Source organism: Dermacentor andersoni, chromosome 4 (genome assembly GCF_023375885.2).
Source record: "Dermacentor andersoni chromosome 4, qqDerAnde1_hic_scaffold, whole genome shotgun sequence".
Lineage (NCBI taxonomy): Eukaryota > Metazoa > Arthropoda > Arachnida > Ixodida > Ixodidae > Dermacentor > Dermacentor andersoni.
In genome coordinates this window covers 13,501,044-13,513,915 of record NC_092817.1, presented here as the reverse complement: position 1 = coordinate 13,513,915, position 12,872 = coordinate 13,501,044, and the positions used below count along the sequence as shown (strand labels likewise).

The window sequence follows — 12,872 nt, the reverse complement described above, 5'->3', positions numbered from 1 at the left end:
CTCTGGGAAAGGTCCACTAAAGTCGGGAGTTTAGGCTCAGTTCATATACGAAACCGCCGTATAAGCGTTTGTTTTAAACTGACAAACAGTTAAGTGGTCTTGGCCAGACGCTGTCAGAACCTGCGACGTCACGTATGGCTCGTACGGGAACGTCGCGGTGTTGTCCCACCTTTCATCTTAAGCGAAAAACCACCACGCGCGGTTCGACTCGCGATTCAACGGAGAAACATAACGCACCGATGTTGCTTATAACTTTGATAGACCCTTGAACGACCATACCGAAGCCACCGGGCAACGCGCCTTGTGCGCGCAGTCTGTGTAGTCTCATCAAAGTCATCCAAGCCGCTGCCTGTCTTGCTACAAAGCTTCGTACTGCTCTTTGACCGAGCGGCAAAGTCCTTGTAGAATGTTCTGGCGGCTTCGAAGCTATAGAGTGGTGTTGACAAGATATGTTTTTGTCATTTGTAGCGTTCCGGTGTTGAGGGTACAATATGGGCCGGCCGCTCCGCGGAGTTCGGATTAAGTGAGCTCACGCGCTCAAGTTGAAAGCCGAAAAACAAAAAGAAAGAAGAAAAGAAAAAGCGTTTGCGCTACGTGAGCTTAGGTAATACAACTCGCCATAATAAAGGAACTGCACCTATAGTGCGGTCCATTGCCAAAGGTCCATTGCCATGAGGCTAGAGCGCGTGCGATGTTTTTCACTCTGGTAAGTGTGGAATCGCTCGCGTTTGCAGCAGTTGACTTGTTGGTGGCGCTTGCATCTCTCTTCGCGGGCCCCCCTTCGAGGGGGGCCCTTTCAACAGTGGATCGCACTGTATACAAGCACAAAATACGATATTTTCAGATGTTCCACAATCTAGCCCGACTATTCGTACCCGCAATAGTCCGGTAAGTTTCGAAATGAACTGTACTTATCGTATCCTTACAGGGTCCCCAGCCAGCTGGGGCTGTTTGAGGTTCCTCAACGTCAAACAGCCTGCACTGGCTGTGTGAGCACAAGAACATACAGGAGCAAATATTCGCAACGGGATCAGGCATGTATTTCCTGCAACAGAAAATCCTGAGACGACTCAGCACATTGTAATAGAATGACAAAGAACTCAGCCAGGACCCTAGGGAACGTGCACCTTCCAGAAGCACTGGCGTTCAAAGCTGATGAGACCGTTAACTGGTCAGTGGTCGACATCAGCGAGATAGTCTTAAGAGTATTGCTGAAAGCAGGGAAGAGATGATGCCGGGGTCGTTACAGGAATAGATAACATTAAAATACAGAGATGTTTTAATTAAGAGAAAGAGTATGAAGCAGAGATAGGCAAAATGCGCGCCTCTAGAAAGCGCCATCTTTATCGAATTATGGGGACTGCAGCACGCGGTCTCCCTTCCGACACTGGGGAAGCATGACGCAATTATTATTTTTTGGGGGGAGGGGTGGAGCTGCATGCATGATGCATAAATTGACGATAAAGGGAGCACGGTTGTGCATTAGTTGGGTGCATTCGTTGACACTGTCAAACGCTTAGCGTTCTTTGTATGGTTGCACAAGGTTAGGGAGGCACGTTGGGCACAGATATTTGGAAAACTCACGCTGCCGTTCTCGGCCAGCAGCAACGGAAACAAAAGGGAAGTGGGTATACGTTGTTCAGGAGGTGTAGATACTGGCAAAAAGCTTTTGGAAGGCTTAGTCCGTCCCATGGTATTCCAACAGCGCGTGATAGGAGACAAAGTAGACGACACGAGCGCTACATACCAGCTTATCCGCAACACAATAAGCGCCATAGGAGCTGTCGTTCAGAAAGCAAAGTTCAAAGCACTATGGAACGGGAAGTCAGGCGTATACAGGTTATTTACACTGAGGCACAAGAACGGAACTAACGACAAGGAGTGTCGCTTCTATCAAGACATTTTTCTCAGTTTTCCTAGAACGGCCTAGCAGTGTTCTTTTTTTTTCTGTAATTGGAATAGGTTACCAACCGACACACGAATGAGAATGTCTGAAAGAGTGCAGGCCTAGTACAGAAATTGTAGGAGTTGCTTACAGAACTTATCAACCTTAAGCCATATGTGCATAACTTCCAGTCTGATCAGTCCGAAGGAAGGAGGGCAGAGTAGCAGTAGGTTTCCGTTGTATATATGCTGGAGCAGATGCCTATGTACTGCAGTTAGCTAAGCTTGCGACAGAGCTCAAGGGTGGGGAAAGGGCGAGGTTGGTCAGCCCACCGAATTCTCAACCCTTTCGTGCCTAATGGCGACAGGTGCGCATCTGGAACCACCGCGAGTCGTCGGCCGCGTCCCTCGTGCAAGAGCTCGCCGCCCACGGCATTTCGGCGCGCTACGAGGCGTCTGCAGAGGATGCCGTGCGCGACGCCGACGTCGTCGTCACCGCCACCTCGTCTCCCAAGCCGGTCCTGCAGGCCGGCTGGCTCAAGAAGGGCGCCCACGTCAACGGTGCGTGCGCACTAGCGTACGTGTACGCACTCAAGCCTCACGAAAAAAGAATTGCGCGACGCGCATTATGTGCAGGGTGAGCAGGTGAATTCGTGGACGAACTTTGGTGCCGTTAACTTCTCTAGGGCAACTCTACAGCGGTTAGACCTTGCCCGCTTAATTCAATTGTGTGCGAATGCCCCGGTCATGTCAGAAATGCAGTGCAACTTTGTTGGATGAGTTGGCTAAACATTGTTACGAAAGGGATCTTAATTACCGCGACAAAAAATAAGAAAGAAGAATCAATATGACGATGACAAGCTCATATAGGTCTGTCACTGTCGCGTCTCTTGTGTGTGTTGTTTTCGAACTCAGATTGTATGGGCAATTCTACAAATTCCTCAATCCATGGGCGTGAAGTTGATAGATGCGGTCTGCGCAGGGATCACACAAAGCAATAAATTGCCTTCGTGACATCGAGCGTTCTTCTGCTTTCTCTGGGTAAGGCAGTTTGTTTCAAACATTGTGCGACAGGCACAATGACTGCTATTCCGGAGTCCCTCACTACGGTGTGTCTCATAATCAGATCGTGGTTATGGCACGTAAAACCTCATAATTTGATTTTTTTAAGCATAAAGACAAATATTAAGTCTAGCTGGCGAAGTATTGGCTATACCATCCTTGAAAAGCTCCCTGCATTTGTGTTGGGCCATTAGATGGCTTACACGCTGAAAAAGTCGCGCAACCGAATACAGCACGTCGTAGAAGGCAGCCGACCTTCCACGGTCTATGCTCATCACTTGCAGATCGACGCATCACAAGAATCCTGCGGCGCTCCAGCGATCTCGCAGGTGATGCTCTACGAGGCTTTCTTGCCTTCGGTGAAGCCCGAAATGAGGCTAAATTTTACACTTTTGGAGTTCACTCCCGAAGTGTCCGGTGGCGGAAGGCCGGTGCACTTCGATCCGTGACGTCATGCTACCTTGCCCGACTGTCACAGAAGCTAATGGGGACGCTCCCGAGTAAGCCTGAATCCTGCAGCCTGTCGACAAGATTCTCAGACCAATCGTTCAGCCCTTCAACAGTGTGGAGCTGAAACTGGTACAGTCCGACAAAGAAGGAGTGTTTTTCGTGCTTCCAAAAGTTCTCTTTCAAGAAAAAGCAGTCCTTGCCATTGAGAATTTTTGGCCTGCGGATGTGTCGCCCAGTAGGTCCAAGGCACAAGCAATAAAACTCCTCAAGAAACTGAAGCTTCAGGCCTTATAGAAAGCCGTAAAACAAAGTAAGGAAGATGTGCTAGGTGTGTTTTTGCTGCTAAGATTCGCAAGCCAGAGGTCCTGTTTCGGGCTATCATCACAGAAGTAGGCTTATAGCAGGTAACGGTTCGTCGGTTCCTGCAGCGCACGTCGAAAACTGGGTACTTCGGGTCCTTTCGGCGTCCAGAGCTCCTTGGAAGTCGTGGACATGGTTAAAGTCAAGCGAGATATGTGCCAATGCTGCGATGTCTGTAGATATTCAGGACTTGCTCTATTCTATCCCACACGAGGACCTGTTTACAGCTGTACGTGTTCTCATTGAAGAAAGAGGGGAAGTAGTTCTTATGAATTCATGCGCTTTGTCACTTGAGTCTTTTATGGAACTTCGTACGTTTTAGCTGTCAGCCACTGTAGTGTCTTTAAACAAGGATGTCTTCATTCAGAGAAATGCATTTGCATCGGATCTAGAGCTGCTGCTGTACTGTGTCACATGTTTTTATCCGAGCTTGACAGCAATGTAATTCACAGGCTGCAGGACAAGCATATTGTACGAATTTCTAAGTATGTGGATAATTCTTTAGTGCTTTTAAGGTTAAATTCCGATGATAGCCTAGAATCAAAGGCGAGAAGGATTTTAACGTGTTTTGAAGAGTCTTTTCGGAATCTTAGGTTCACCTTTGAACTCTGCAAAGAAAACTCGATTAGATTTCTTGATTTGGAAACTAGAAATGGCGTCACGCTAGAGTTTTCGCGGTGCCGAGCAAACTGGCTAGGTTGCGCAAAAGCATCACAGGAGAGAAGAAATATGCGAGTAGTGGTTGTGGAAAGAAGCACACAACTTTTTTTCACAAGAAGTCCGCAACTTCGGTCGTGTATCACATACCTATCTCATGCGGACTGTCCTACGGTGGCCAGACAGGCCGTTGCATCAGTGATCGCATGCGTGAGCATCGTTATTTGCTTCCTACAGGCACAGGAGGGAACTTGCCCTTGCATTTCAATAAAAAAAAACACGAATGCCGATCAGATTTTGATAATGTATCGATTGTGGGGAGAGCGCAGTAAACTGGAAAGAGAAATAAGCGAAACGCTCCACATCAAAAAGCTAGGTGCGCGTATATGTGTGAGTTGGCCTTCAGTCCATCTCACTAATAAACAATTTCAATTTTTTTTATTTATCACGTTAGTTCAAGTGTTGTTGGCCTTGTCGAGAGGGGGTGTGGCTAGGTTTTAGGGCGCACCTGGTGTTCCTTTTCGCCCGCTCTGCTCCGTCGAGGCGCGGGCGTGATGTGGCGTCGCAGCCAATGGGAATTCAGGTACCGTTTCTCTGCTACAGACGGCGGCTTTTTCGCTCAATGGGCCATTTGATGCTTTCCCATCAATGAAGTCAGGGATAGTCGGTCGAGTAAGTGCTGACGTGTCAGTGTCTGCACTCTCACGCAGCGGTGGGTGCTCCGCGCCCCGACTGGCAGGAGCTGAGCGAGGAGTTGATGCGCCAGGCAGTCGTCTACGTGGACAGCACCGAAGGCGCACGCACAGAATCCGGTGACGTCATCATATCCGGGGTAAGCAGCATGCGGACGTGGCCGCTTTGGACAAACGTTTTGCCTCTAGACAGATAAAGACGGAGTTCAGTGAAAGCTAAAGGTGTCAACCCTGCTACATGAAATGCCTGCTACTTCCTATGGAAATGCTGTAGTATATAGTATATCCGTCTTGCAGTGTCTTTATAGGGAATAAGCTTTTGCAATTTCGCAAGGCAGTGGAAGTTCCGTGAAAGGAACAGTATCATTTACTCGACAATGGCGCGCTGTTTCGTGGCGCTACTTTCCAGCCGGTGAGAATTAGTAAGGGTTTTTCATGTGTATATAGCGGCGCCCAAAGAAGTGCTGTTTGCATAAGTGTTCCAAACACGTGAAGAAAGCTCGCGCTGCCAATCTCTTTGTGTGTTCGACGAATAAGTCCAGCGCAAATAATGGCTGTGTGCGATGAGGTGTTTGAAAGGTGCGCAAACTGTGATTTTTCGTTGACGAAAAAGGGCTACACCATGCCCTTCAGACATGAATTGATTCTATCTGCCGGAAATTTAGTTTCACTAAGTTTCTTCCACCTTCTGCAAAATTTAAAAAAGCGCCAGCGCCAGGAGAGACTTATAATATTGATTTTCGAGTTTGACTGGAGTTCATAAATGTTAAGTCCATGCTATACTGACACGCGCATTTATGTTTTCCCGGTGACTGTTTTTCACCGGCTCATTAATGTTACAAAGTTATTGTTCTGCGCAAGACGCACCTTGCGGTATCGGAACTATCTCCGTGCCGCCGTTAATTACATCGTACAAGCAAAACCTCCAAAGTGGGTCGCTTTTGTGACTCCAAGGCAGCCCTTCAGAGTCTGCAGTCAACCTTACGACGCAAGCTCCATGAATAACTGGTGTTTGAGACCAGAGAGGTCCTCCACCAAGCCCTCATAAACGGACACACCATCATCTTCCGATGGCTACCGGAGCACTGTGGCATCGTCGGAAATGACCTTGCTGAGGATGCCACCCGCTCAGCCCCTAAGGAAACCTTGACCCTTCCTATACCCTTACCAAGGACAGACGCTGCGAGGGGTCTTCGTTGGCTGCTTAAACCAAGACTGAAACTTCGTGGAAAACTCCGATATTCTCGAACGGTCTTCTCCACCGGCTGGATCCTAAATTGAAGCGAAAGATTCCACCGCAGTTCCCCCGCCGTCATGCCACATTACTGTGCCGCCTCTGGTTAGGAGTGGCTTTTATGAAAACTTATTCATTCCTTATTGGAATGGCCGACAGACCCTGCAACTGTGAAGAGACGATCGAGCACGTGTTGTGTTCTTGTAGTCTCTATGACATCGAACGCGACGTTCTTCGGAGTGTTAAACCGATTAGACAGCAGACCATTTTCAGAGACTCTCAGACCACGCGTCGCGGGGTTACAAAGCGACGCGGACATTTCCACCATTCGTGAAATCGACTGGCCTTGACCGACTGCAGGCGTGACGTGGTGGACCGCCGCACGTGTTCACACGAGAGTGCCTTCTTCCCTCCCTGTCCTTCTTTCTTCCCCCGCGCACGGCAACCGGACGTGCGTCTGGTTTTCTTCCCTCCTCCTCCATCTCGAATGTTGCAACCTCGTTCAGTCGGATTGCGTGCGCGACGCGAACAGACATCCGCGAGCACCGGTGATTGCGCTGCTGCAATGTGCAGGCATCGACTGCCGACGCGCTCGACATCGAATTTCGACGACTCTGCTGTCGCTGTGCTATATGGGTGCTTTTCGGGGCACAAGTTCGTTAATCACCGTGTCTGCTTCTTCACCGTCACTGCAACGTGACAATATACGGGGTGATAATTTTTAAGTTTTTCCGGAAATATTTAAAACCCACCGTGGTTACTTAGTGGCTATGGTGTTGCGCTACTAAAAACGACGTCGGCGGATCGAATCCCGGCCACGGCGGCCGCTTTTCGATGGATGCGCAATGCAAAAACGCCCATGCACTTAGATTTAGCTGCACGATTTTTTTTTTTACACCGTCGCTGCACGTTAAAAAATCCCAGGTGGTCGAAATGAGTCCGAGTCCCCCACAACCGTATCCCAACCAGATCGTGGTTCTGGCGCCTAAAAACACATAATATAATTAATTTAACTTAATTTCTTTTAAATCGCCTGTTGCAGATAACATAATTCCAGTCATTGAGCTGAATTATTCAGAGAGACGAACATTGCCTGCACGCGAAATCGAAACGCATATGAAATTAATCAAGGAGTTTCTATAATTAATTTCATAATTAATCACTTTACGGCACACATTGTAATTTACGAATTGTAGCCGGTAACTTGCAAAGCGCACCTGTAAAACATTTCTAGGATGACACCAGTTTGGAGATATGCGCCATCAAACTCGCCCTAAAAGTTCACTGTTGTTCCGCTTACTTCTTTATCACAACGCTATGTTATGCATTGTAGAACAAAAGTAACTGGAACGACCATGTATTTTGTGCCACACTTTGGGAAATAGCACCTCGAAACTAGTGCCATACTGGAGATTCAAGTGAATACGTCTTGCAAGCCCACGGGATAAAATTAATAAACTACGATATGTGCCGTAACGTAATTAGTTCAGAAGATAATTAGTGATTTTTGTTAATTTGCTGAATAGGTGTTTCGACTTTCCGTGCTGGTAATGTCTGCCTCTACGAATAATCCAGCTCAAGGACAAGGATTAAGCTATTTGCCGCAAGCGGTTTTAAAAATTTCCGAAAAATTTAAATGTGATCACCCCGTATATCTACGAAAAGTTTTATATGTAGCTGGGAAATTTAGCATATATCACATACAATGTATAACTCACCTATCGATTTTAGTAGCTCGCTTGGTGCAGATATTTGCTGTCAAAAGAAGATAATTTTCTACAAGGCCGCAAACCGGCATTTCCAGTAACCAATCAGTCGTCTATACCTTTCAGTGCATTGTCGTGACGTAATCTGTGCATTTTAAACCAAATTTATAGTATACATGCAGGTCTAATCATAGCTGTCTTTTAAACATTGCTTCGTTTTATTACTTTTGAACACACCGTTCGAAGTAGCGCAGCATAAACGGTTAAGGAATTGCTTTCATTGGTGCTCGTAAATGTGAGCCCGTTGTACGGCTTGTTCAGGTGCACGTGCAGTGCCACGGAGGGACTACATTCGAAGAAAAAAAGTAATATTTAACGTTTCGACTTTCGTGAGCATTATACCCGTGCCAGAAGAGCCGGAATACGTGATACCTACAGGAACGCACGACCTCGCCACAGCACAGCACTCTGGACGTGGGATATTCAAAAACAAAGAACCAGAACACAACAAGACATATTTCCTTAGGAATTGATTTTCTTTTCAGCCAAGAAATTCAATATAGTTTTGAAGCAGTAGTTAATGAGCACAGACGTTTCTCATTAGTGTTCCTTTACAATGCGTAATCAATCCGGTTGTGTATACGCGCTCCTATTCCTATATGTGCAAATGTTTTAGTTTAACACTGTGCGTGATCGTTTATCACACCATTCAGCAAATGTTTACGTGCTATTTGATCTTGCCGTTGAGTGCGGGAGTTGGCCGACGTTAAAGTGGACTTTGAGAACGGAAGGTTTATTTACATTATGTACAGGAATACGTCCAAAGCAAAGTAACAGTAAAATGTCATCGACGGCCGGCAGGAAATCGTTTGCCGCGGCCCGTGGCAAGAACAATGTCTCTGTCTCTTTCCGATGGTTCTCCGTCATATAACGCCTTCAGTCCGTCGGGGTCACGTTATTTTCAACCAATCGACGAGCCCATGCAGGTGTCATTTTCATCCGGTCGGCGAGCCCGTACAGGTGTCGTCATTTTTATCCAATCGTAGGGCCTGTGCAAGTGGCGTCATGTTCTGCCAATGGGAACACTCCATGAGCTCTATTCTCCAATGGCTGCCTCCGTCCGGCGTTGCCTCCTCGCTTGGTAGGCGCTCACCGGAAGGGGGGGGGGGGGGGTCTGGTCGACCTTTAACGACCTTCCAGTGCTGCAAAGCAGCTTTTCTCATGACTAGGGTCAACTACCTAGAACCGTGCCGGCCTCCAGTTGCACTTTCGGGAAGCGTCACACAGAGCGGAGACAAAAGCTCCACGCGCGGCACATAAGGGCGGGATAGACAACTTTTCTGACGGTTCCGACTTGACCGATGCTAGTTAATGGTCCGTATCTAACAGCGACTTAGTTTATTTTCTTTGATTACCTGTGTTCGAGAGGACGTTGATACTCGTGGACAGCGCCGGCTGCTACTCTTCTCTTAATATAGACCGATGTACGCCAAACGATCAAACAATTTCAAGCAGAGTAGAAAGAAGAATATAGTGAGAAGAGTTCTAGAGTTCACATGCACGCACAACACACAAAGGTACAACTGTTCCTGAACCGTTAATGAGTTTTCCATTCCTCCAAATTTCATTCAGGCTGATATCTTCGCCGAGATTGGAGAGGTCGTACTGGGTGCAAAGGAGAACCGGCGCTCCGACACGACAGTTTTCAAATCGCTGGGTAAGTTGTTTCTTAATTCAGGCCGCACTGTTGCTTACATCTCGCACAATAGACGTGTGTGCGAAAACCGTGCATTCCATTTGCCTGTCTTTTTCCTCCATAGGCATGGCGATGGAAGATGTTCTGGCAGCCGACCTTGTCTACCGTCACTTATCGAATGATAAGAGTTGAATGAAAAAGAAAAGGAGAAAGGGAGGAAGAAAATAAAGCTGGCTGTCCATGTAACGTGCAGAATGGTCTGATCACCTTAATAAGGCGCACCCCTTGCAGACAAAATAAAGGAACGTAATGCTGCAATATCTGAAACATTTATTGCAATATTCGTGGGTGTATATGTAAAGTCAAAGCGATCTATTCTAACTGTGGTGTGTATACGCCGTTGACGTTGCCTGAACCTATACATCGTAGAAGTTCATTGAATTTATTAACAAATTCCACTATACTAATACGAGCTTACTTCTCGCGCCAGTCTAAAGCAACTTACGTTCACGGAACTCCTTGCAGAGCACACTAAGTTTCTACCTCACACGCCTGCATTGCCTAGATTGCTCCCTCCTGCGATCCGTCCTCCATCCGGGCTATCCAGACCCGAGACAACAGTACTTTGACGACTGTGGCTTCGCGTGTTCCGTCGAGCATGTTCTTTGCCGTTGTCCTCGCTACAACGCATGTCGGTCGCTCACTACCTCGTTGGCCCGTCTCGACGACCGGCCGCTTTCGGGGCTGGCAATTAATCCTGGAATGCCGGCCTATGCGATCGTCACCAGGAGTCGGTCAAGGCGCGAATATGCCAATGAAGATCTTGGAAATCCTGACTGCTGAAGACAGCCGATGTGTGCGATTGTATTTGATAGCGTCGATGAACGTCCCAGCTCGCGTGCGCACACATTCATTGTTTTTATTCATTCTTCCCGCCCCCTCTTCCCCTTCTCCTCCAGCGTATGGGAGCCAACCAGGCGCGATCTTGGTATAACATCCCTGCCTCTCATTCAAAGTGCTCCCCCCAGTGCTGCTGCAAGTACCACGTGTAACCCGTCTGAGCCTTGGCAAGAGCACCTTCCAAGAACTTATGCGTATACGTATCTTTTATTTTGTAATAACGTTATCTATTCAGTAATAAAATCTTATTCTGATTTAAGAGGAAGCTTTAGCTCGGGTGCTCCTATTCAAGTACATGTAAAAGGAGAATTCGTTTTACTCGGCAATTACTGCACCAAATTTGACGAAGTTTGTTGCATTTAGAAGAAAACTTAAAACCTAGTGACTGTTGGTTTCCAATTTTTTAGTTATGCCATCATTTTTTAAATAAAGATTGGCGACAATCGCAAATTTCGAGAAAACGAAACTACCAAGTTGACAACTTTCTAACCCAGCAAGGAAGAACGATATCACAATTCTTTGAATTGCATTTGATAGTATATCTAAAGCGGACAGAATTAGTTACACGTGAATCTAAAGAAAGTCAGTAATATGGAAATACAGCTTTTGAAGAACCCCTGTACACAACGTAACAAATTCACGTAAGATATAAATTGACATGTCGAATTTGTCCGCTTTCAGTGATCTAATGGATGCCGTTTAAAGAACCGCGATATCTCTCTTGATGCAGAGCTGTAATTTATAAACTTCGTGCTTCTATTTTTTTTCGAACTTGCTGATTCTTTCAAAATGTTTTAACAAGATTCAGGCCCTAAATGGAAATTACGCTTCCAACAGTCACTAGAATTTAACTTTTTCTCTGAACTGCAACCAATATAATTAAGATCGGTCCAGGGGTTATCTCAGTTTCTGTGTATTACATGTAGTTGACTAGGCCACGTCGGAGTTGGGCCCTAGCTAAAGCTTCCTCTTAAGCTTCTCGCCAGTTTTCGCCATTGCAGACGAACAAGCCCGGTGGCCAGCACGTGATATCGCACAGCTCAAAATCTAAACTAAAGCCCGCGCGCTCTCATTTTACAGCGAAACTGTATATGGCTATGGTTGCACACATTCTTGTTCTCCGTGAACAAACACTATCATCATCAATGGCTCATACTCCCGTAAGCAAGTAAAAAATGCAATGGTTCATAGCACCGTAAGACAGAGGCTACAAGCACTCTACAAAGTGAAGTGAACGGTGCTTAAACTCTTTCTAATCACGCATACAACATACAGAACAGCATGTCGAAAACTGTCATCATCAATGGCTCACCTCCGTGATCAATGGCTCATAACCCCATAAGCAAATAAAAAATTCAATGAATCATAGTACAGTAAGATTCATGGCTACTCACTCTGCGTGAATTAGCTGCGATTACACTACCCCTGTTGTCGTTGTCGGTGTTTTCAATGTGGATGTGTCAGTACCGAAAAGGGAGCGATTTACGCGTTCCGTGTTGCAGACATATATCCCTTGCGATGCCACGCCGGTCCGGCCCAACCGACCACCAAGCGGCGTACGTGCATCGATTTGACATAATCAAAGAATGTGATTGCAGTTGAGGGAGAACTAATGACCACCGATAAAGATAATAAATGAGTGTGCGTACCTCTCGTCACGATGACCACCCATCAAGACAATAAATGAGTTCGTTCCTTTGTTCAAAATTACGTGTCACCTTCGTGTCGTGTGCTAAACAGCTTCGCTGGTCAACGACCTTCACAGAGTGGAATGGCTCATGATTTTTTAGAGCAAGCCCCCTCGCCCGCAACAGCGACTGCGGCAGATAAGAACCACACCTGCAGCCCACAATTAGAGAGCACGAACAACACTGGGCTTGCGCGCATATTCCCATGAATCGCGGAGCGCGGTCAACCGCCTCAGATGGGTGCGCAAAGCAGCGACAGCGGAACAGGGAAACAGAAAGGAAACGGGGAACGCGACGTAAATGTGACGTGGGCTTTCGGTTCCCATTCTTTCTCGCTTTATATCCCGTTCGCGTGCGCAGCTCTCGTGCTTATCGAAAATTTACCAGTCATAGCTCTATCAGTAACCTCTCACACATTGGACAAGGCAGAGGAGTAATCTTGCTTGCGCACGCTGCCTATATATGCATGCGGGGAGGGTAGTTCACCTCCTTGTAGCATCGCCGCGCTACATTTAATTTGCTTCTATGTCGACTATTACTAAA

At 46.9% G+C, this 12,872-nt stretch overlaps 1 protein-coding gene across 2 annotated transcripts in view; it reads left to right on the top strand.

Moving 5' to 3' along the window:
- LOC126535974 (ketimine reductase mu-crystallin) overlaps nt 1–10,059 on the top strand; it is a 44,108-nt gene extending 34,049 nt beyond the window's left edge. For both annotated transcript variants that reach the window (XM_072287503.1, XM_050182856.3), the window contains 4 exons: nt 2,253–2,445; nt 5,124–5,245; nt 9,678–9,762; nt 9,866–10,059. In XM_072287503.1, the coding sequence (XP_072143604.1) occupies nt 2,253–2,445; nt 5,124–5,245; nt 9,678–9,762; nt 9,866–9,933 (468 nt within the window). In that variant the 3' untranslated portion in view covers nt 9,934–10,059. The remainder of the gene's footprint in view (nt 1–2,252; nt 2,446–5,123; nt 5,246–9,677; nt 9,763–9,865) is intronic.
- The last annotated feature ends 2,813 nt before the right edge of the window (nt 10,060–12,872 follow it).